Here is a 23,139-nt window from a genome sequence, read left to right on the forward strand (position 1 = left end):
TGCATTGCCACCTTGGCTGACCGCGCAATCTTCTGGGAGCACGGGCTGAGTCCTATTTTTTTTTTTGGGGGGCAACGGACATTTATTTGTCCAACCCTCACTGTGGCCGCCCGACCCAATGTAAGTTGCACGTTTTTATAGCAAATTCGACCATACGACTGGTGCAACCAATTTATCCCAAGATTTGGCCAGTCAAAAACCTCGTTAGATTGTGTTTCCTTTCTATTTTCATCAGCTTCATTTTATTTATTTTCTTCTTTCGGTAGGTTAGTTAGGTAGTAGTGTTTTGACTCTGTATGTGCGACAGTAGTGAATAACTGCATGTTCTATAAATTGTATTCCGCCTAGGTCATTTGTGTGTTCAAGTGGATTATTATTTATTTTATTAATTCAAAGATCCATAAACAATGTGTGTAATAAAGTGACTTCAGATTATGAGAAAGTAAATGAGGATTTGAATTTTAATTTGTTTGTTTTTCTCCAAATTGTAAGTAAAAGCAAACACTGTGCCCCTACAGGCGACTGAGGGAGTTATGACTTCCTCAAATCAAGTCATCTTTATTTATATAGTGCCGTTCAAATTATTAATTTGTCGCAAACTACGACCCAATTATCGCTACAACTGGGAGGCGGGCGTGCTAACCAGTTAGCCGCCTTGATTTAAACATTTGAAGAGCAATAGACTCAGTAGGTTCGAATAGAAGTAAAAGCCAATCACACATATTTTGATGCAGACAGATTCCTTTATTTACTAGAGAGAAGCTCTTTTATGTTACAAAAGTGTTGTCTAATAAAAAGTTAGGAATAGAGAAGAAAAGGAGCATTGATAATAAACCCAAAAGTACAAAGGCACCACAAACGTTTGATATTGTCTCATTGAGCCATGGTGATAGAACTCCATTGTGACCGATGAGTGAGGAAAATTGAGCAATTAGAGGAAGAGGGGGTGTGCATCCTTATTGCAAACATATTCTTCACGGTCTTCGCAGTCCTCAGTTTCCCATAGTCCACCTGTAAGAAATATTGACGTATTACAGCAATGTATTCTTATCAAACTTCTATCACTGATTTCACTTACTAGTCGAAACCATCTCTACACAGTCACCAGTATCGGAAGCCATTAAAGCAAAGTTACGAAAATCCTCAACTGTGCCATCAGTCCATATGAAGTCACCATCCTGGAAGACAAAGTGAGATTTCAGTTAGTTACACAACGATAAGTTGCTTACATTGATTTGTGTTGGTCAATAATCATTACCCTTTTGTTAGCTTGGCCCTGGTTAATGCACTGATCTGAATATACAACTGGATAGCCGAGAGCCCGAGACTACTGTATAAACTAAACGGTAAACGTACAGATTAGTATAGGGCCAGGGGCGGGGGTGGTAACTATTTTTTAACAAGTACAAATAAATAATGATAAAATGAAAAATGCGTCGCGGCTGGAATTCCCTTAGTAGAGGCTTTCCAAATAAGGGGTGGTGATTAATTGAGCTTTAAAAAAAATAGTGCCGTTAAAGGCACTTTAAGTTAACGCGATATTAACGCGATAATTTTGACACCTCTAATTTCAATTTCAATTTCAAGAATGGTGACAAGATTGAATCTTGAAGACACAATGTTTTACCTCAATTGCCTCATGGAGTCCAATCCAAGTAGCCATGGACGTAACACTATTCGCGATAACCAGTTGTTGTACAAGTGCACATTCCAGGTCACTGTGGATGGAGACCAGATTTCCACCAAGAATGTTGCAGACGGCCTAATAGGGAAAAAACAGTGTAAACAAGTTGATTTCACCCGTTCAAATACGGCAGGCAGTTGGCAAGATATTTTGACCAAAATGTTCAAGCCTGATGGATCACTGACTATAATAGCAGTAAACTATTGTCTTCCATACCTCGGCATCTGCAAAGGTCCTCATTTCACCTTGGTAAATGTAACATTTACAGTCCAACTGAGTCCAGCCTTCAGGACAGCTAACATCTGCAGCACAATTGTTATTGTTTTGTTTTTGTTTTTTTCAAAAAAAGGGAGGCATGTCGAACAAATTTGAATGACAACAAACTACCAATTTTTTCATCGGAAAAAGCATGAGTCACAGCTACTAACCTTGCAGAATTTTTGTAGGGAAAGACCACTTTGAAGAAGAAAAGCATATGGTTAACATAAGAACATTGAAACAAAAGAATGCACCAATACATCAAAAGCCATTGAATATATATGATCATTTAAGTCAGCTGGTGAGCTTTTGACTTACGACTCCAGTCAACAGTCCACTGATGCCACAAAGGAGGAACAACGAGCGAAGCGCAAATGCCATCTGTAGAATATTGTAGAATATTGAAACATAAGTAAAGATTTCAGGGAATAAAAATCTGCATTTAATTTTCGTAAATCAAGAATGCAGTAAAGGGTGAAAGATTCAAATAAAAATTAATTTGACAAGTAGTTACCTTTGCAGTCACGATGTTTGCTACTGAGGATGACAATGATGATTCCTTTTATATTTTGGGTTGGGTGTCATGGAATGTTTACTGTGTCACCATACATTAAACCAAGGCCTATAATTTAAAAAATGTTTTACGTTAGTGTAATGGTGGCATGCTGTCTGACTAGTTAGAATGTCTGCTTCATTCCCCTAGGCCTTAGGTCCTTGGTTGGTATCCAGATTCCAGCAAAAAGGCTGGATAGGGGTACTCGAGAACCGGGGTTGAGAACCACTGCACTAGGTCACAGTGATGCGCACTGAAAAACACATCAATGCTCCAGTCCGCAGTGAAAAATTAAATACTGCCACCCAGTGTGCAAATAAGCATATGACAAATCCAGTTTTGTCAGTGCACAATGTGTAATGCTGCATTCCAGGATGCACTGGAAGTCACTCAGTTTGGGAAGTCACAAAGTCTGTGAAAAATATCTGCCTTTCACATCATTACCGAGGAGCCTTTTAGTCATGGAGTCTGCGCTCATTGCTTATTCATTCATGGTTACTAATTAGGGATGTAACGATTCACTCGAGCCTGATTCGAGTTTTGATTTTCAGTTCCTGATTTTCGATTTGATTCTTTTTTTTTCTTTTTCTTTTTTAAATAAAATGACTCATTAGATAATTAAAATATATTTTTATTTTAACATCTACATTTTGTCCTTGTTACAAACATCAATTAACATTTTATAACTTTACTTTAAAATACAAATAAAAAAGAACTAATACTTTTGACGGTTTAAACAAGGCCAACGACCTAGGCATCGCTAACTCTGGTGAGCATTAGCTCGTTGCATTTTGGGCAAAGCAATCCACACACAAGAGTACATTTAAATGTATACACATAGAGAAATAACCCTCAAATGACCAGGAGCCAAACAAAACAAAACCCCCAAAAATAATAATTAAGTAGCTGTGTTATAAGCTAGTCTCAAGCTACATTGCACCGAGTTGCAAACAGTAGCATTTTAAACATAGTTAAAGCACATTTAGCTCACATGTAACACATCACTGGGCATTTGTAGTTGCTTATAAACATTTGTAGTCACACAACAATGGAAAAACGAACCTGTAAATATCAGAAATACGACACTTAAATCAGCGACGCTGGACACTTGTTGCTCTTCGTCCATGCACTTGGATTATGAGCCTCCCTTCTCCGCTGTACATCACGTGGTCCTTGTGACACTGCAGTTTTCATTTCACGAAACGACATAACATCACCTCAATGTAAATAGACAAATTGAAGCAAAACAATTATAATGAACCAATAAAAAATTACTCTTGATGAAAAATAAGTTACATCTCAACAAAATACTTTTGTGAGTAGTCACTTACAGTTAGTTGGAGTGTTGGTCGGTACCCCGCAACCTTTTTTTCTGCTTGATCTGCTGATTCGTTTCCTGCCGATACAAAATAATTAGTTCGAGAGTGACCTTTGCATTTTATTACTGCCACCATTGTTGGGAGCATTAAAGTATCTCGCAATTTGAGAATGTCGTCCTGATGTTTAATGGGTGTACCGGTTGCAGTTTGGAAATCGTTTTGCTGCCATTCTTTTAATGCAACATGAACTGTCATGTGTGCATACGCCGAATCTGTGTAAATGTTTACTGACTGAATTTCTGTCAATCTGAGAGTTGCTGTCAATGCCAAAATTTCAGCTCTTTGTGCTGACTGAGAGCCTGAAATTCTTTCTGCTTGGACTTCTTCAAAACCTGTTTCTGTCAGTTGGGTTACTGCAAATCCAGATTGTAGGCCATCGTTGCCTTTTAAGCAACATCCATTTGTGAAAAGGATCAAGTCCGGGTTGTCAATAGGTGTCTCATAGAGTTCAGTGCGGAGTGAGTTTTCTTCCGTAGTTCTTTGTATGCAACAATGCGGTTCTCCTCCGAGGAGACCTTCAGCCATGTTTACTCCTTCATGAGTAAAGAGAATATGTGGTTGTGTTAAAATTGCTTAATTTTTTCTCTGTCTTCCTCCGGTCATGGTGAAAGCTTGACTTGTGACGTACTGGACTGTACTGTGTGATGTTCGCACAGTCAGCGGGTGATGGAGAACAACGTGAGATGTTTTCTGAATCACTCTGGCTAGAGCAGATGTGAAAGAAGCGCAAATTGGGTGTCTTTGCTCGTATTTTTACAATGGAGTTGATGCATACAGACAAACTTGTCGACTTCCTCCTTCCCCCTTCTGATAAAGGGCAGCAGAAACACTGCTGACCTTTTCAGACACGTCAAGATAGAACATGCGACTGTAATCAGGAATCGCAAGACCTGCAGCAGTGGAGAGATGCTGTTTCAAGGAGATGAAGGAAGTGTCTGCTTCCGTGGTCCAACAAAGAGTGTTAGAAAGGTTTCGCATACCCTGTTCATTGACCATCTGTTGGAGTGGGTGAGTGAGTTCAACAAAGTTTGGAACATGATGTCTGGAGTAGTTGCAAAGACCAAGAAAGGCCAGCATGGTTTTGACATTTGTTGGTTTTGGGTGATGGAGGATATCGTCTTTGTGAGAGGGAGACATTCCTGTTCCGTGGCGTGAGATCAGACGTCCGAGAAAGGAAACCTGTGATCGGGCAATCTGGAGTTTGGACTTGGAACACTTCAGTCCAACAGAGGCCAAATGAGAAAGCAAAGACCTGGTGGCTTCAAGACAAGAAGTTTCAGATGGAGCTGCCAGCAAGAGGTCATCCACATACTGTACCAGGAGAACACCAGGGGGCAGTTCAAGTGGAGACAGCAACTGGCGAAGACAGTCGTTGAAGAGTCCAGGTGAAAGGACAAAGCGTTGAGGCAGGCGATTGTAGGAGTAGCAAACACCATTCCAAGTGAAAGCAAAAAATTGCTTCATTGAAGGATGGAGTGAAATGCAAAAGAAAGCATTAGCCAGGTCAATGCAAGTGAAAAGAGTGTGGGTTGATGTAATTGGGGACAATGCCGAGTCAGGGTTCGGGACGGGCTAAGTGGGAGTTAAGACGGCCGCATTAATCGCTCGCAGGTCATGGACCATGCGGAACTTTCCAGTGTCTTTCTACTCAACGAGTAAAATAGGCGTGTTATAATCAGAGCCGGGAATTTCTCACAACACTCCTGCTTTGAGCAAGCCGTCAATTGTTTGCGAAATGCCAATCATCCCAGGCTTTTTTACAGATTATTGGGGAACATATATTTGTCCTGGTTTCCTCTGAAACACAACAGATGAGATGTTGCAGAGACCAACATCAGTGGGATCCATGGACCACAGCGATGTGAGAAGGGAATCAAGAAGGTAACCAGCTAAATCGCTGTCGGTTGTTTCACGTCCATGGTGCCTATCCAGAAGCTGATGCTCCAAAACGGAAGTGGGTAAAAATGTGTTAGACTGAATCCAATAAGCATCAAGTGACGGGGAAGAGAGCAATTGAGAGTGAAATAAATTTTGCCAATCAGTGGCCTGTGTGCATTCCAGGACAAACGGACCGAGATCCTTCGCTGTGTGCTGAGGCGAGACCATCAAGGAGACATGTGGGTTGCAAGGAGACATAGAAGGATCCGGAGGATCTGCCATCATGTACCATTTAAGTTGTTCAGGAGTCAGGGACACTAAAAAGGCGTCATCTGGTTTGCCTGCAAACAAATCACCCATGTTCAATAAGTCCAACAGGGCTGCATTTGATGAGAGGGCATGTGGCGATGAGGAGATCTCTGCCCAAAAGATTGACTGGGCAGTTAGGTGCAAACACAAAAGAATGCAAAAGAGTCTGTGAAAAACATTGAACAGTCACTGGAGTTGTCAATTGCAGGGCAGTTTCTTCACCCTTGAATCCAACAAGTGAGATGCTTTTTCTGGTAAGGTGGCAAAGCTGTGACGGTAGAATGCTGAGCTCCTGTGTCGACCATAAATGATAAAGACTCCAACTAACTGTAAGTGAATCTGAATGTGACAATCCACAGGAGGTGATCAAGCTGTGGCAGGAAAAAGTAAGTCCAGAGGGGGACAAAAATATGAAGTATATAGCGGAAAGAAGGTAAATGCATTCCATCTCAGAAACAATTGAAAAATAACATTTCTGAAGCCCATGGAATATGTCATTTAGGTGTGGAAGAAACATTGAGACAATTACACACCTGGTGGCATCCTTTCATGAGACAAATTGTTAAAAATGAACTGCAAGACTGCAGTGTTTGCAAAAAGTATAATAGTATGCATACATCTAAACCTCCCCAGGGCACTCACGGTCCGGCCGGACGTGACAGCTCTGGGGTCAGATGGTTTTTGATGGATTTCACTGACATGATAAAACCAGTGTCAGGATACAGATATTTGCTGGTAATAGTGGATTCCTTTTCAGGATGGCCAGAGGCATATTCATGCAAATCTGAAACAGTAAATATCGTGGTAAAACATTTGATTAATCATTACATACCATCACATGGGTTTCCTAGAAAAGTTTAATCAGACAATGGAACCCATTTCAAGAACAAACATCTACAAGCGGTAGAAAAGGCATTGGGATTAAAACACATTTGGTTCAGTGTATTATCCCCAATCCCAAGGACAGATTGAGCGAATGAATAGAAATATTAAAGAAAAATTGAAATATTAAAGAAAATTGGCTAAAGCATTGACCTCATCAAATTTAAATTGGCTACAAGCTCTTCCTGTTGCATTAATGAATATGCGAATGTCACTTAACTCAGCCGAAGGCTGGACTCTGTTTGAATGTCACACCAACAGACCTTTTCCGGCTCCAACAGCTACATTGGAAGGGACGCACGTTCCGGGACCTCCAGAACTCAAACAACTAACATTTACTAACTCCCAGCTAACAAAAAACAACAACCAGATGCTCCTTCAAAAATAAATGATTGTGAATATGTATGGTTAAAAGTGATTTAACGAAAATTATCTGAGCCCAGGTGGACTGGACCCCACAAGGTGATGGAGAGGACAGCTTCTGCAGTTCGCCTGCACGGAAACATCTCGTCTACACGACCCGCCAGATCCGCCCCAGGCTCAGCGATCCCACCACCTGATGACCCGCCGGAAAAGCCAGGCTCAGCGATCCCACCACCTGATGACGACCGGAAAACCCAGGCTCAGCGATCCCACCACCTGACGACTCGCCGGAAAACCCAGGCTCAGCGATCCCACCACCTGACGACGACCGGAAAACCACGTCTACTGATCCAGTGTCCAGCTGCTCCTATTGAGGACATCATTCAATAAAGAACATCATCTCGAGATGGCTTCAAAGTGGGAATGCATCTCCATCTGCTGCTGCATCACGACACTCTTTCTCATATTAACTTTTATGCCAATCTGGTATCTCTGGAAGCCCCTCAGTACAACCTTGAGCATAACCACAACACATCGTATTAAGCAAAGTATTGATTCTCCACAAACTCCCTGGCACCCCATGGAAAGGGGACATCCTTTAACTATCAACATGTGATACACATATATATATATTACAACATTCTTATACTATCTTGAAGGGCGGTACCACAAAGTTTCCAGTAAACAGTTCAGCAAAGTTAACTGATAAGCCGGACGTGCAGAGATACGCGATAACACTCAAGGACACATCCGGCAACAGAGCAGAGCTCAACTGAGGAAATGAGGAAGTCATACAGTCATGACTAAATCTGGACAGAAGACACACTTCAATGGCTAAACTCGAGACTGGTATAAAAGTTCATTTTGCAGTTGATGTCGACCACGCATCGTCATCCTCATATCATTAGTGCGTGTCTGCTTGTTGGTAATATGAGCTACCATGGGAAATGTTGCTTTCAAAAGCATAATTTGTCCCTCTTCTCCCCAACAACAGCTTTGTTAGTAAGCAAAGCTTTATTTTTACCTCATTGGATGAATATCTATCTATCTATCTATCTATCTATCTATCTATCTATCTATCTATCTATCTATCTATCTATCTATCTATCTATCTATCTATCTATCTATCTATCTATCTATCTATCTATCTATCTATCTATCTATCTATCTACCTATTTGTGAGGTGTGTTTACTTTCAGTGACAGTTTGAAAACAGCATATGGCCATCAATCAATCAATCAACCTGTCAATACATGCATTTTAATGGATGTCAATTATACAAGGACTTTTGCTATTTGTAAAATACAAAGAGCTGCTGCCCAGGTCCCTATCATCCGTAATAGCAGGGGCGCACGGTATAGAAATATATATTGTGATGATATTCATTTTTATTTTGTCTTCATGAGCACACTTGGTATTGGAATTGGGGTCATCCAAAGTAATCACGTTACATTACTTTAATATTATGGTACTTGGATTACGTTACTAACTACATTTTTTATCAGGTAACGTGTAACTGTAACGGAATACAGTTCAAAAGGAACCCTTCCAACCCTGCAGATGATAAACACGTAGATAATAAATTGCCTCATTAAGTAAACAAGGAGCCACTTACACAATTTAAATCATTAATTGATGACTTAAAAAGATCTAACCAAGTTTCCACTGGTGTCTACAAAGACCCGCCAAACAATCGAAATAATGAAAAACTGTTTAAGGCAACGGTTAGCATGGAAGTATAGACAAATCAAACAGGGGCCTTCATGAGCCCAGCAAAAGGACGGAACACATTTTTTATGTCAATAACAGTAGTAATAAGCAGAAGAGAAACAGTTGATAGTAAACCCAGAAATATTTACCATTCCAGTTTGACGCGTGCGTGCGTGTGTGCATAAGTGCATATGTGCATGCGTGTGAGTTTGTACTCATTAATTCCCCTGAAACCTATTAAAAATCCCATATCCTTCACCTAAACCTTAGGCTTCAGAATCCCGCTAGTGTGAAGTTGTCAGGAGACCCAAGGAAGGATCAAAGAAAATAAAGAAAAGTGAAATCCAGCACTGACCAGACACCACCTACTACCCACAAGGTTACAAACCATAATCATTCACCAACCCCTGAAACATCTCAATTCCAACCAATTAGGGAGACCTCAAGAGACCAAAGGAAAGACTGAAAAAAGGAAGAACGGATAGATGAAGCAGTAAGAGATCCACAGACATCAGCCTCCACCGATTCAGCGACTAGAGGGAGAAGCAGATTGTGTTTGCATTTTGGAAGATGCTGGTGTGGTGGATCTGGCATGCATGAAAACCTCCACCGAAGAAGGGAGCCGTCGACCCCGGCCAGGACAGAGCAAGCACAACCCCCCAGGTTCCCCCAGGGCCCCCCAGGTCGCGGCAGCGCCAGGGCACAACCCCCGGCCGGAGAGCAAATCCTGGAGCCTGGAGTGCCCCCGACCCCAACATGGTCCGCGCCCCAAGCCCAATGCAGCAGAACGGGGCACGGCAGGCCCACCAGGCACCCCATCGGCCCCCGCTCCCCCCATGACTTCTTGCCTCCCACCCACATCCCTCCATCTACCACAACCCAGCCCCCCCCCCCCCCAAAAAAACAATATCCGCATAGAAAAGTTGATTTCCTGAAAAAATAAAATAAAATAAAACAAAGTTTCCTAACACCAGTGGATATCTGACAAATGTTAACCTCTAGGTGGCATTAGATGTTTGTTTTTGTGTTGCAAAGTGTTCTCCTCTCACAGTCTCTCTACTTCCCTCTTTACAGTTAACACACTAAAATGAAAATGTTCACACAATTGCCGATGTTTACACACAAAGAGCACAAAACTTGTCCAGATTTGCACAACAATAGGCACAGACTCAGCTTCACACTTTTTGCAAAACATTACACACAGTGATTTGAAAAAATCTATACCTATTTTAATACGTTCGACACACATAAGGATTGTGATGTTACTTCCTCGTCATTACAAAGCCCTGGCAAGTCAATGACCATACTCATACTAGGTCATCTGGACAATTCTCAGTGGGCAGGCAAATCGCCCACACATGCATTTCAAAATCACTCTGGCAGCAGCTCACACATTTGTTGTGAAATCACCCCGTAAATAAAGAATATGCACATCATCTTATGTCGACAGTCTCATAGTCATTCCCATACAATTTACATGGCCATTGTATTATATATAGCACTGGCAGGCAGCCTTTGTTACTAAGGGTGTCACCAAGTTACAATAGTTTTATATCAAAAGTAGCAAAACTTTAATCCATGAAAAGAAACAATAAAAAAAAATATAAAAGTATATTAAACCTTCTCTGTAAAAAAAAAAAAAAAGCATAAAAGAGGCAAAACACATCACAAGTGTTACTAGTAACAGCAACAAAGCATGATGGGAGAGCCTCCTACCATTATCGTTGCTCTCGAGTGAGGTTAGTCAGCTCAGTAGTGTGCACCAAAAGTGGTGAGAACACATTTCAAAGTAAGAGTACTGCCTTAATCTTGCTGGTTTAACTTCATTTGGTAAGAGTGTCTTGTGAAGTGTAAAATGTCTTATCACATTTAATGTACATTTGCTTATTGGTTTCTTTTTGTTCTTTTTTTGCCCATTTTATGCTCACATACTTGTTCAACTAAACATAGACCGTGCTCTTAGAGCATTCAATTGTAAATGTCATTTTTGATCAAATGCAATATAAACATTGTTGCAGCAAATGCTTATCTATTTTACATTGATACACAAATGGTAAAATTGTGTATGTTCATTAAAATGTGAACTAAAGTGGGCCGGTCTGAGCCCTGAAACTCCAGGGCTGAAAATGTGTCCCAGTCCCAGACACATGAATCGAACTCCTAACACGTCGGCAAAACGAGTCCACCAGTCCACCAATCTATAGCGTGCGTTGGCACAGCTGTATTTCCATACACTGATAAACACTGATAAAAGTCGCTTGCCACGGCGGCTTGGCTGGCGGGAAAACGTTGCGAGTCGGGTTACTTCCGTGAACACTGCAACGTGACGTTGTTTTGGGTGGACGTCACTCGACACTCTTTGCGCATGTGAGTCGCATCACGGGCGCGTTGCGTTCTTATTAGAAGTCGCGTTTGTTTTTGTAATGTGAACAGTACATAAAAAGATCGGATTTAACGAAAAATCCAAATTGGCAAACACCCCCTGCAGTGTGAACGTAGCCTTTAAAAAATAAACCACGGGAGCCGCATATCGTTTGGGCATCTAACATGAGGTTGGATTTGGCTTTCCTATTTTCTTTTGAATTCTGCTGCAGACACCGTTCAAAAATGTGGCCTGTTTTAAGTGATATGTCAGTGCATATGCCATATTTGATGTGGCAATTGTATTTGCTATTAAATCAGCAAATAATTAGTAAGCCTAATAATTATTAAGCCTGGGCTCTGGAGATGGGTCTAATCTTTTGTCATCTAAATTACCCCTTGCATGAAAAAAATATCTCTCAAAAAAGTCTTGCACAAGCTATTCCCTAAAATGGTATTGGTCACAGTAGTGTGTGACTGACTGCTATTGTGTCTGATCATTTCAGATTGTGTTCGTGAGATGACAACAAAACAACATTTTTGTAAATATGTGCATGTTTGTCTCTAGTGTGTCTACTCAACAGGTGGAGACGAGCTCATTTACCTGCCAGGTGAGTAGAAGCACCTGTGACTAAGGCCCCGTCCAGACGGAAGCAAACAAACAAATCTTGTATACACAGAAGCATTTCAAGACTTGTGTGTGTCCAAAAGAAGACGCTGAGGACGTTTAACGGCTGTAATGTATATGCCAAGTCTGATGTTAACCAAAAGCGTAGAAGAAGAATCAGCGAAGAAAATGGACACTTTTTTTCTTACTTTATTGCAATCTAGGGAACAAACATGGCTTTGCATGTATCAAAACAACATGAAAAAGACGAACACAGGAGAAGTAACAATGGCGGGTGATACAAGTACAACACCGCTTCCTAAACGTGGGAATAAAGAAGCAAAACATTTTGCGCAAAACGACACTCGAGAATTGGCGCATACATCATCAATCTGCGACAATGCGTCGTCATCGATCTGCGACCATTACGTCATCACTGGAGGAGTATTCCGCATATGGTGTCCAGACGGATGCGTATGGCGCGCGTTTTGAAATCTTTCCACTCTGGAGCCCGGTTTCAAAAGTGATCGGTTTCAAGCTCCGAAACCGCGCCGTCGTGTGAACGAACGGCCTGAAAGGTAAGAAACTTGTGAGGATACATTGAAACTGGCTGTCGTGTGGACGGGGCCTTAGGCTAAACTGTTTTAGGGTTTTTACTTTCTGGACCTGAATTCCCCAACCCTGGTTGTGACTGAGGTGTGTTATTTTGCAAATATGGCAATGTGGCAATATTTTACTAGACTAAAATGTTACAAAATGTAGTAGACTAAAACTGCAACAATTTACATAATAAAAAAAAATAATCTAAAACGTTTTAGTGTACTAACTTTATTGGAGCAGACAAGACAGGACGTTACTTTGATGTGCTCTTATTATTGTGCGTCTTTACCCTAAAAATATAACCCGATAAATGATAAGACGTGAATTTTTAAAGAAACAAACTGGCCATTAACCAATTTCAAATATGTGATGACGCACAGGGACTCATCAATACCTACTGATGGCATACCCATAACATGAATCCTCCATATGCTCAAACACAAAAGGATGGGACGGAACTCACAATAATGCTTGTTTGTTTGGTATGCAACGGATCCAGTTGAGTAAGCATTCTTTCTGTAAGCACCTTTAGTTAACAAAAATCTAAACAGTGAAGTTTGAAATGAAAATTGGAACAAAATATAAAAAACAAAACCACACATTTGACTTATATCATTTCAAACATAATTGTAACTAAGCTACTTAACATAGTATCTTGGCCAAAATAACATTCCCAATAAACAGTACAACTCCATAAATGTATTGGCTCTCACTCATTTTATATTCAAATTATTTGCTTTTATTTGAAATCGTAAAAAAAATATAAATAAAAGCTCTGCTTACATAAAACAAGTGTGCTCTCTCAGCATTAACAGCAGCAATAAACAAAAACCTCATTTATGTGCAAAGATTTTCCCTGCTGAAGTGTTGCCAGTATCACAACCTTTGCACCCCCAAACATTTGTTATGATTTGTTACGATGACGTGGTGAGCAGGACACAATACCCTGCATTTTGGACTTTTTTCCTGGTCTATAATGTGCTCTAAAAATGCCTATGGTGTCGTCAAGTATTGACATAATAATAATAATAATAATAATAATAATAATAATAATAATAATAATAATAATAATAATAATAATAATAATAATTACATTGACATAATAACACACGACTGATTGTTCCCTAAATTTATGAGTACATGTGCAGACGTGGTAATCATAGTCTGGAAATATTTGTACGAAACTCGAAATATTTGGCATAATATTCGAAAGCGTTATTCATTATTATTATTATTATTATTATTATTGTATGAATGTGCAGCAGCGCTTGCGTCTTAATTATTATTGAAATTTTTCGTTCAAAAATTCTTAGCCTATGATTAACATATGTCTACACATATACTCATGAATTTGGGGGACAATCAGTCACGGTTTTCATTTAAAAAAAACAGGAAGTCGGAAGTCCCGCCTCCTCCGTGGCATATGCCCCGTTGGACATTTCTTTTATGTATTATTAATTTGGGTATTGTATTTATTCGTTTTCACATGCTCAAATGTTTGTTACTGCGCATGTCATGAAGAGAGAGAGAGAGAGAGAGAGAGAGAGAGAGAGAGAGAGAGAGAGAGAGAGAGAGAGAGAGAGAGAGAGAGAGAGAGAAACGTATTTCAGCGAGGACAGCGAGAAGAAAGATGAGCATGAATCCTCCGTGTCGGCTCATTTAGCAAGGAAGACGCCAGAAAATGTCAGAATCTTTAAACTTTTAGAAAGAATAACAACATCTTGGTTACACTTAGGAATGAAAAATTAACATATGAATTGCATTATCGGTCAACTTTTCCTTAACCAGTTTTGAGGAAAAAAGACACACCTGAAAATGTAACAAATACGCAATAATGTTATTACGATATCAGTCAGCAATTTGTATTGCATTAGTAATTAAATTATTACATTTTGAGGTGTTATTACATTATCAGTAATTTATTACATTATAGCGTGCTACACGGCTGCATGCATTGCCACCTTGGCTGACCGCGCAATCTTCTGGGAGCACGGGCTGAGTCCTATTTTTTTTTTTGGGGGGCAACGGACATTTATTTGTCCAACCCTCACTGTGGCCGCCCGACCCAATGTAAGTTGCACGTTTTTATAGCAAATTCGACCATACGACTGGTGCAACCAATTTATCCCAAGATTTGGCCAGTCAAAAACCTCGTTAGATTGTGTTTCCTTTCTATTTTCATCAGCTTCATTTTATTTATTTTCTTCTTTCGGTAGGTTAGTTAGGTAGTAGTGTTTTGACTCTGTATGTGCGACAGTAGTGAATAACTGCATGTTCTATAAATTGTATTCCGCCTAGGTCATTTGTGTGTTCAAGTGGATTATTATTTATTTTATTAATTCAAAGATCCATAAACAATGTGTGTAATAAAGTGACTTCAGATTATGAGAAAGTAAATGAGGATTTGAATTTTAATTTGTTTGTTTTTCTCCAAATTGTAAGTAAAAGCAAACACTGTGCCCCTACAGGCGACTGAGGGAGTTATGACTTCCTCAAATCAAGTCATCTTTATTTATATAGTGCCGTTCAAATTATTAATTTGTCGCAAACTACGACCCAATTATCGCTACAACTGGGAGGCGGGCGTGCTAACCAGTTAGCCGCCTTGATTTAAACATTTGAAGAGCAATAGACTCAGTAGGTTCGAATAGAAGTAAAAGCCAATCACACATATTTTGATGCAGACAGATTCCTTTATTTACTAGAGAGAAGCTCTTTTATGTTACAAAAGTGTTGTCTAATAAAAAGTTAGGAATAGAGAAGAAAAGGAGCATTGATAATAAACCCAAAAGTACAAAGGCACCACAAACGTTTGATATTGTCTCATTGAGCCATGGTGATAGAACTCCATTGTGACCGATGAGTGAGGAAAATTGAGCAATTAGAGGAAGAAGGGGTGTGCATCCTTATTGCAAACATATTCTTCAAGGTCTTCGCAGTCCGCAGTTTCCCATAGTCCACCTGTAAGAAATATTGACGTATTACAGCAATGTATTCTTATCAAACTTCTATCACTGATTTCACTTACTAGTCGAAACCATCTCTACACAGTCACCAGTATCGGAAGCCGTTAAATCAAAGTTACGAAAATCCTCAACTGTGCCATCAGTCCATATGAAGTCACCATTCTGTAAGACAAAGTGAGATTTCAGTTAGTTACACAACGATAAGTTGCTTACATTGATTTGTGTTGGTCAATAATCATTACCCTTTTGTTAGCTTGGCCCTGGTTAATGCACTGATCTGAATATACAACTGGATAGCCGAGAGCCCGAGACTACTGTATAAACTAAACGGTAAACGTACAGATTAGTATAGGGCCAGGGGCGGGGGTGGTAACTATTTTTTAACAAGTACAAATAAATAATGATAAAATGAAAAATGCGTCGCGGCTGGAATTCCCTTAGTAGAGGCTTTCCAAATAAGGGGTGGTGATTAATTGAGCTTTAAAAAAAATAGTGCCGTTAAAGGCACTTTAAGTTAACGCGATATTAACGCGATAATTTTGACACCTCTAATTTCAATTTCAATTTCAAGAATGGTGACAAGATTGAATCTTGAAGACACAATGTTTTACCTCAATTGCCTCATGGAGTCCAATCCAAGCAGCCATGGACGAATCAGTATTCGCGATAACCAGTTGTTGTACAAGTGCACATTCCAGGTCACTGTGGATGGAGACCAGATTTCCACCAAGAATGTTGCAGACGGCCTAATAGGGAAAAAAACAGTGTAAACAAGTTGATTTCACCCGTTCAAATACGGCAGGCAGTTGGCAAGATATTTTGACCAAAATGTTCAAGCCTGATGGATCACTGACTATAATAGCAGTAAACTATTGTCTTCCATACCTCGGCATCTGCAAAGGTCCTCATTTCACCTTGGTAAATGTAACATTTACAGTCCAACTGAGTCCAGCCTTCAGGACAGCTAACATCTGCAGCACAATTGTTATTGTTTTGTTTTTGTTTTGTTTTCAAAAAAAGGGAGGCATGTCGAACAAATTTGAATGACAACAAACTACCAATTTTTTCATCGGAAAAAGCATGAGTCACAGCTACTAACCTTGCAGAATTTTTGTAGGGAAAGACCACTTTGAAGAAGAAAAGCATATGGTTAACATAAGAACATTGAAACAAAAGAATGCACCAATACATCAAAAGCCATTGAAAATATATGTTCATTTAAATCAGCTGGTGAGCTTTTGACTTACGACTCCAGTCAACAGTCCACTGATGCCACAAAGGAGGAACAACGAGCGAAGCGCAAATGCCATCTGTAGAATATTGTAGAATATTGAAACATACGTAAAGATTTCTGGGAATACTCTACTAATAATATTAGAAGGCTCTTTAACCTTATTAGTATGTCACAGCGGCATGATAAAAAGGCAGTTATTATATCATTGGATGCAGAAAAAGCTTTTGATAAAGTTAACTGGTCCTTCCTCTTTGCTGTTTTAAATAAATTTGGCTTTGGGAAGTCATTTATTCACTGGGTGTCAGTATTATATGATTCTCCTAAAGCTACTGTTACTACTAATGGGATTATATCTAAGAGTTTTACTCTACAGAGAGGCACAAGACAGGGATGCCCACTGTCGCCTTTATTATTTGCAATATTTATTGAACCGCTTGCATTAGCCATACGCCAGGAAAGAATGATTCAAGGAATTCACTCTGGGGTAACAGAACATAAAATTAATCTATATGCCGATGATATTTTACTTTATTTAGAAAAGCCTGCTATTTCATTAGGGGAAGTATTTAACTTAATAACTAAATTCTCACAGTTATCAGACTATTCTATTAACTGGACAAAATCAACACTTCTACCTATTACAGAAAATTCATGGAACCCTGCAAGCCAGGACCCATACTACTCATTTCCTATAGGTAATTTAAAATACTTAGGCATAAAAATCTCACCTAAATTAACTGATTTAGTTCATTTAAATTTCACTCCACTTCTGGATAGCATTTATAGTGACTTGGAGCGCTGGAATAATCTTCCTATTTCTCTAATAGGACGAATAGCCACTATTAAAATGAAAGTTTTACCCAAAATAAACTATTTTTTCTCAATGATTCCATTTAAACCTACGGCTAACTGGTTCCAGTTGTTGGACTCAGCCGTTACAAAATTTTACTGGAAAAAAAAAAAAGCAAAGATTAGTCTATCTACTCTTCAGAAAAATAAATCCAAAGGAGGTCTAGAGGCACCAAATTTTATGCACTATTATATAGCCAACCAGCTACAATATATTATTTTATGGGCACAACCCAATAGAGATACTAACTGTTGGCTGGAACTAGAACAGAAGGATTGTAATAACCTCAGACTCCTAGATTTACTCTTTATTACAACATCGATTAAGCGCCATAACTGCTTTAAAAATCCAATGATTTCCGCCACCCTGACTGCCTGGTGGAAGGCACTAGAAATGACAAAAGCCAAAGTGGAGCCCAGCGGGCTTTCTCCCCTATGGCATAACCCCGACTTTCAAATTAACAACCAATCGTTTTATTTGAATGTGTGGGAGCAGAAAGGAATTACACATCTCCACCATCTCTTCTCAGATAATATGTTTATATCATATACATCCTTGCTCCAAAAATATAAAATAAAAAACGGAAACTTTTTACATTATTTGCAAGTTAAAAGTATGATAAAGAAACAAATTCCAACACTCCAGGGTACGCTCCAACCGCCTGTTTTAGCTAAAGATATTACCAAGCTTTCTCCAACAACAACAAAAAAACTCTCAAAAATATATAAGTTACTTTCATATACTGATAAAACGTCTTTACCCATCTCAAAATGGGAAACAGACTTGTCTATAGCTCCGGAATCTGTCTTTTGGATTCAAGTTTGTGAAAATGTTTTTAAAATGACAAAACACACAAATTTACAACTTATCCAATATAAAATTATTCACAGAACATACATTACTCAATATATGATGAAGAAAATGGGACTCTCAGACTCCGACATTTGTCTCCAGTGTTTACAAAACACTACAGACACTTATTTTCATGCTTTATGGTTATGTACTCCGGTTATGTGTTTCTGGACTAAAGTCTTAGAAAAACTTTCCGCTGTCTTGGACTGTAGGATACCGTTCTCTCCAAACTTGTGTTTGCTAGGTGACTTAACAACAATTGACTTACCACATAAACAATTTCAATCTATACTTGTAGCCCTTACTATCGCAAAAAAAACAATTCTTGTTAACTGGAAAAATAAACAAACTTTGAATATCGACCAATGGTCTAACCTCCTCATAAATCATATTTTAATGGAAAAAATATCTGCCTCAAATAAAAACCAAATGTCAAAATTTAAAGAAACATGGTCTACGTATATAGAATTTTTTAACCTAAACTTGGATTTTAATTCTGCCTGTTAGCGAGAGCCACAGCAGCGTTATAACTGGCATTGATGTTTCTGTATTAGGCAATTTGTAACTAATGGTTGTGTTTCCATAGTCAGGAACCCGGCTGCTGCCAGCGGGATCGAGCGGATTCACCTCCGATGGGCACCAGGGGTTGATATTCGGATTCACGGCATGCCAGTGGGTTAATTCTGTGGGTGCTGTCCCCCCTGGCGGGGAGTGGGCGGGTCTGCCCCTCTGTTGGCTGCTGGGTGGCGGCTGCGTCTTGGCCGTTCCCTGGGTCTCTTGGGGGGTGCTGCGTTGCGGGGCTTTCCCTGGTGTCGGGGGCGGCGCCGTTCCGGCGCGGTCCGTCGCTCTGGGCCCGGCGACGCGGTTCGGGGCCTGTGGGCCGCCGGGGTGCCCGGTGGTTCCCTCTCCCCTCCCCCTTCCTCCCCCTTGCTGCCTCTCCCTCCTCGCCTCTCCCCGCCCGTCCTCCGCCTCCCTGTCCCCTCTCCCTCGTCGCCCTTCCTCCTCCTCTCCCCCTTTCCTTGCGTCCCTGCCGCTGCCCCCTGCCCTTCTTGTCGTCCCCTTCCCTCCTCCCTTCCCCTTCCCCGGTACGCCTTCCTTCCCCTCCCCTGGGCCGGGGGCTCCATCCATGGCCCGGGTCTCGGTGCTATGGGGGCCGGCGGGGGTGGCTGGGGTTTGGTGTCGTGCCCGCCCCGCTCCGGTGGGCGTCCTGACACCTCGGGCGGGACCCAGTATCCGGGGGGCGAGCCCTATCGCCCCGCCGGACGGGTCCCATATGCCCGCCGGGGTCCTGGTGGGGTGGGTGGGGGCTTGGTGGGCCGGTGCGCCTCCTGCCCCCGCCCGGTTGGGGGGGGCCCCGCTGGTCACACCTCTTAACTCACTACACTAGGTTTGCACAATACACTTTTATAGACATATAGGGCACATAACACACTTTGGGGGGTGGGGTAGGGTGGAAACACCGTCTTCACCCTACAACTCCCCTCCAATTTTAATACACCACACAACTTGTGGGTGGGGGGGGGGGCTTGGGGGCTTGTGGGGGTGCCATCGGTTGGGGGCCGCAGTATAGAGCAGTGCTGCGGTCCCCTGTCCGTGGGTCGGGGGGGGGGGCGGCTTTGTTGGGGGGGGGGGGGGGGCGGTGGTGGGGGTTGCGGGGTGGGGGGTGCTGGGGGTGGGGGGTGTCTGGGGGATTGGGGGCGTGGGGGCGGCTGGGGCTGGGTTGGGGTGGGTGGCGGGGGTGGATGGGGGGCGGGGGGTCGTGGGGGGGGGCGGGGGTTGGGGGCCGGTGGGGTGCCTGGTGGGCCTGCAGTGCCCCGTCCTGCTGCGTTGGGCCGGGGGCGCGGGCCGTGTTGGGGCGGGGGGCGCTCCTGCTCCTGGGTTTGCTCTCCGGCCGGTGGCCCTGGTGGGGCCCGGGGGTCGTCCTTTGGCGCTGCCGCGGCCTGGGGGGCCCTGAGGTGTTGCGCTTGCTCTGTTCCGGCGGGGGTCGACGGCTCCCCTCTTTGGTGGAGATTTTCATGCATGCCAGATCCACCACACCAGCATCTACCGAAACTCAGACACAATCTGTTTCCTCCTCAGGTTATTGAATCGGTGGAGGCTGGTGTCTCGGATCTCACGCGGCTTCGTCTGTCCTTCCTTCCTTTTCTCGGTCTCTCCGTTGGTCTCTTGAGGCCTCCCTGACTTTATGTTTTTTGGATTTGTTGGGGTCTGGATGTTTCTTGGGCTGGGGAGGAGTTCTGGTGGGGGGTGTCTGGTCGGTGCTGGATTTCACCTTCCTTGGTTTTCTTCGGTCCCCTCGGGTCTCCTGGTGTTCGATTTAGGTGAACGGTATAAGATTTTTTTTTTCTAATAGGTTTTCTGGTGAGCTAACAAACACACGCACGCACGCACGCACACACACATACTCACCCACACACACAAAAAAAAAAAAAAAAAGGTATGTATGTATGTATGTATATATGTATATATGTATGTATATATGTGTATATATATATATATATATATTTAAAAAAAAAAAAAAAAAAAAAAAAAAAAAAAAAAAGAGCAATGATGATGACATTTCCGAATGAACAATACTGAGCTCTAAAAAAAAAAAAAAAAAAAAAAGAAAAAAAAAAAAAAAAAAAAAAAAAAAAAAAAAAAGATTTCTGGGAATAAAAATCTGCATTTAATTTTCGTAAATCAAGAATGCAGTAAAAGGTGAAAGATTCAAATGAAAATGAATTTGACAAGTAGTTACCTTTGCAGTCACGATGTTTGCTACTGAGGATGACATTAATGATTCCTTTTATATTTTTATATTTAGGGTTGGGTGTCATGGAATGTTAAATGTGTCACCATAAATTAAACCAAGGCCCATAATTATTTTATTTTTTTTTAAGTCTGTGTAATGGTGGCATGCTGTCTGACTAGTTAGAATGTCTGCCTCGTTCCCTAGGCCTTAGGTCCTTGGTTGGTGTCCAGATTCCAGCCTCGCTTTTCATCTTGTCCTTGTGCTTGTGTGAGTTTTCTCCGAGTACTCGTTTCCTTCCACATTCCAAATAATGAATCTTAGGTGATGAAGATTCTAAATCAGCGGTGGGCGTTTTATTTAGCAAAAGGGCCACATGAAAAACACTTGCTGAGGGACAAGCAAAGATGCTAACCTCAATTTTGTCTCAAAAATTGTTCTTAACTTAACACTACATTACATAGTTGTGTTGAATTTACACAATGCTGTTATGTTGAATTTACTAAAAGTAATTGTGTTGAATTTACTTGATATTGTTAAATAATAAATGATCAATCCTCATTATGTTGAATTTACTTAACTCCATTATGTAGAATTTATTTAACACTATTGTTCTTGGTTTACGAAAATGGTAGGGCTTTTCCAACTATTAACGCAAAATCAAGGCATATTAAGTTTTGCTTCATACTTACTTCTTATTCACTTACTGATACCTGTAGAGAAGCATCAGGAACAACTGGGTGCTCAGTATCTGTCTCAAGGACTCTTCATCATGGCCATATGTATAATGCTCCTCAGCTGTGTTGGTTGAGAGCGACATGGAAAAAAGGCTGGATAGGGGTACTCGAGGACCGGGGTTGAGAACCACTGCACTAGGTCACAGTGATGCACACTGAAAAACACATCAATGCTCCAGTCCGCAGTAAAAAACTAAATACTGCCACCCAGTGTGCAAATAAGCATATGACAAATCCAGTTTTGTCAGTGCACAACGTGTAATGCTTCATTCCAAGACGCTGGACACTTGTTGCTCTACGTCCATGCACTTGGATTATGAGCCTCCCTTCTCCGCTGTAAATTGCGTGGTCCTTGTGACTGCAGTTTTCATTTCACAAAACGACATAACATCACCTCAATGTATATAGACAAATTGAAGCAAAACAATTCTAATGAACCAATAAAAAAATACTCTTGATGAAAAATAAGTTACATCTCAACAAAATACTTTTGTGAGTAGCACAAGTGTACCCTTGTACTTCTAAGAGCTCTTAGAAAAATGGTGAATGAGCAGCAGGACAACTGGGATGTGTTCTTGGATCCAGCATTATTTGCATTAAGATTCAAGATTAACACGACCACAAAGCACTCCCCTTTTTCATTGATGTATGGGAGGGAGGCAGTTTTCTCCTCTGAAGTTCCCATAGACATGCCGGTGAGTATGTTTTTAAAAGACCATAGAAAATGTTGTAATGGCTTATGTATCATTAGTTTTATCAGATAACAGTATTTTTTTTGTTTTTTTATTTCAGCTTTTCCACAATATTGCTTTCTGGGGAGCCTAGACTGTAAAGTTTGACATTTAAATACATAGGTCATGCATTAAGATGGAAGTTCAAAGTTCGAGGCTCTGGGTCTTTTTTATATGATTTGAATGTGCCTCATGTTCATTCTTCTTATGCTTTTGAAACAATAATTAGGAACTTCTTGAGGGTGGGCGGGCTGTGAGGTCCAACGAGAAACCTGGACTATAAAAACTGTCCCCCATAACAAACAGAAGGACGGCAGTAGTTGTGGGTTTTTAATATTAAAGGTAAAGATTTCAATCAAGAGTCTCTGTGATAAACTTTTGTTGTTGTTGTTTGCTAGTAATATGTAACAGAATGCCTAAAATGCAGTTTCAGTTTGCAGAGGAATATCTTTTC

At 41.0% G+C, this 23,139-nt stretch overlaps 2 protein-coding genes across 2 annotated transcripts; both read right to left on the reverse strand.

Annotated features, from left to right (window-relative positions):
- Positions 1-723: 723 nt before the first annotated feature.
- On the reverse strand, positions 724-2,551 carry LOC147175639 (lithostathine-1-alpha-like). The gene is made up of 7 exons (XM_086074719.1): positions 2,457-2,551; positions 2,261-2,323; positions 2,113-2,140; positions 1,901-1,986; positions 1,628-1,762; positions 1,079-1,178; positions 724-1,011 (listed from the first exon to the last, which is right to left on the reverse strand). The coding sequence occupies exons 2-7, from the start codon at positions 2,321-2,323 to the stop codon at positions 932-934; spliced, it is 492 nt and encodes a 163-aa protein (XP_085930845.1). The 5' UTR covers positions 2,457-2,551; the 3' UTR covers positions 724-931.
- A 12,706-nt stretch (positions 2,552-15,257) lies between these two features.
- Positions 15,258-21,292, reverse strand: LOC147175640 (lithostathine-1-alpha-like). Its single transcript, XM_086074710.1, has 7 exons — positions 21,227-21,292; positions 16,798-16,860; positions 16,650-16,677; positions 16,436-16,521; positions 16,162-16,296; positions 15,613-15,712; positions 15,258-15,545 (listed from the first exon to the last, which is right to left on the reverse strand). Exons 1-7 carry the CDS (start codon positions 21,260-21,262, stop codon positions 15,466-15,468), a joined length of 528 nt encoding a protein of 175 aa, XP_085930836.1. The 5' UTR covers positions 21,263-21,292; the 3' UTR covers positions 15,258-15,465.
- Positions 21,293-23,139: the final 1,847 nt, after the last annotated feature.

This window comes from Leptonotus elevatus, chromosome 4 (genome assembly GCF_054856555.1).
Source record: "Leptonotus elevatus isolate MCC_2025b chromosome 4, RoL_Lele_1.0, whole genome shotgun sequence".
In the NCBI taxonomy this organism is placed as follows: domain Eukaryota; kingdom Metazoa; phylum Chordata; class Actinopteri; order Syngnathiformes; family Syngnathidae; genus Leptonotus; species Leptonotus elevatus.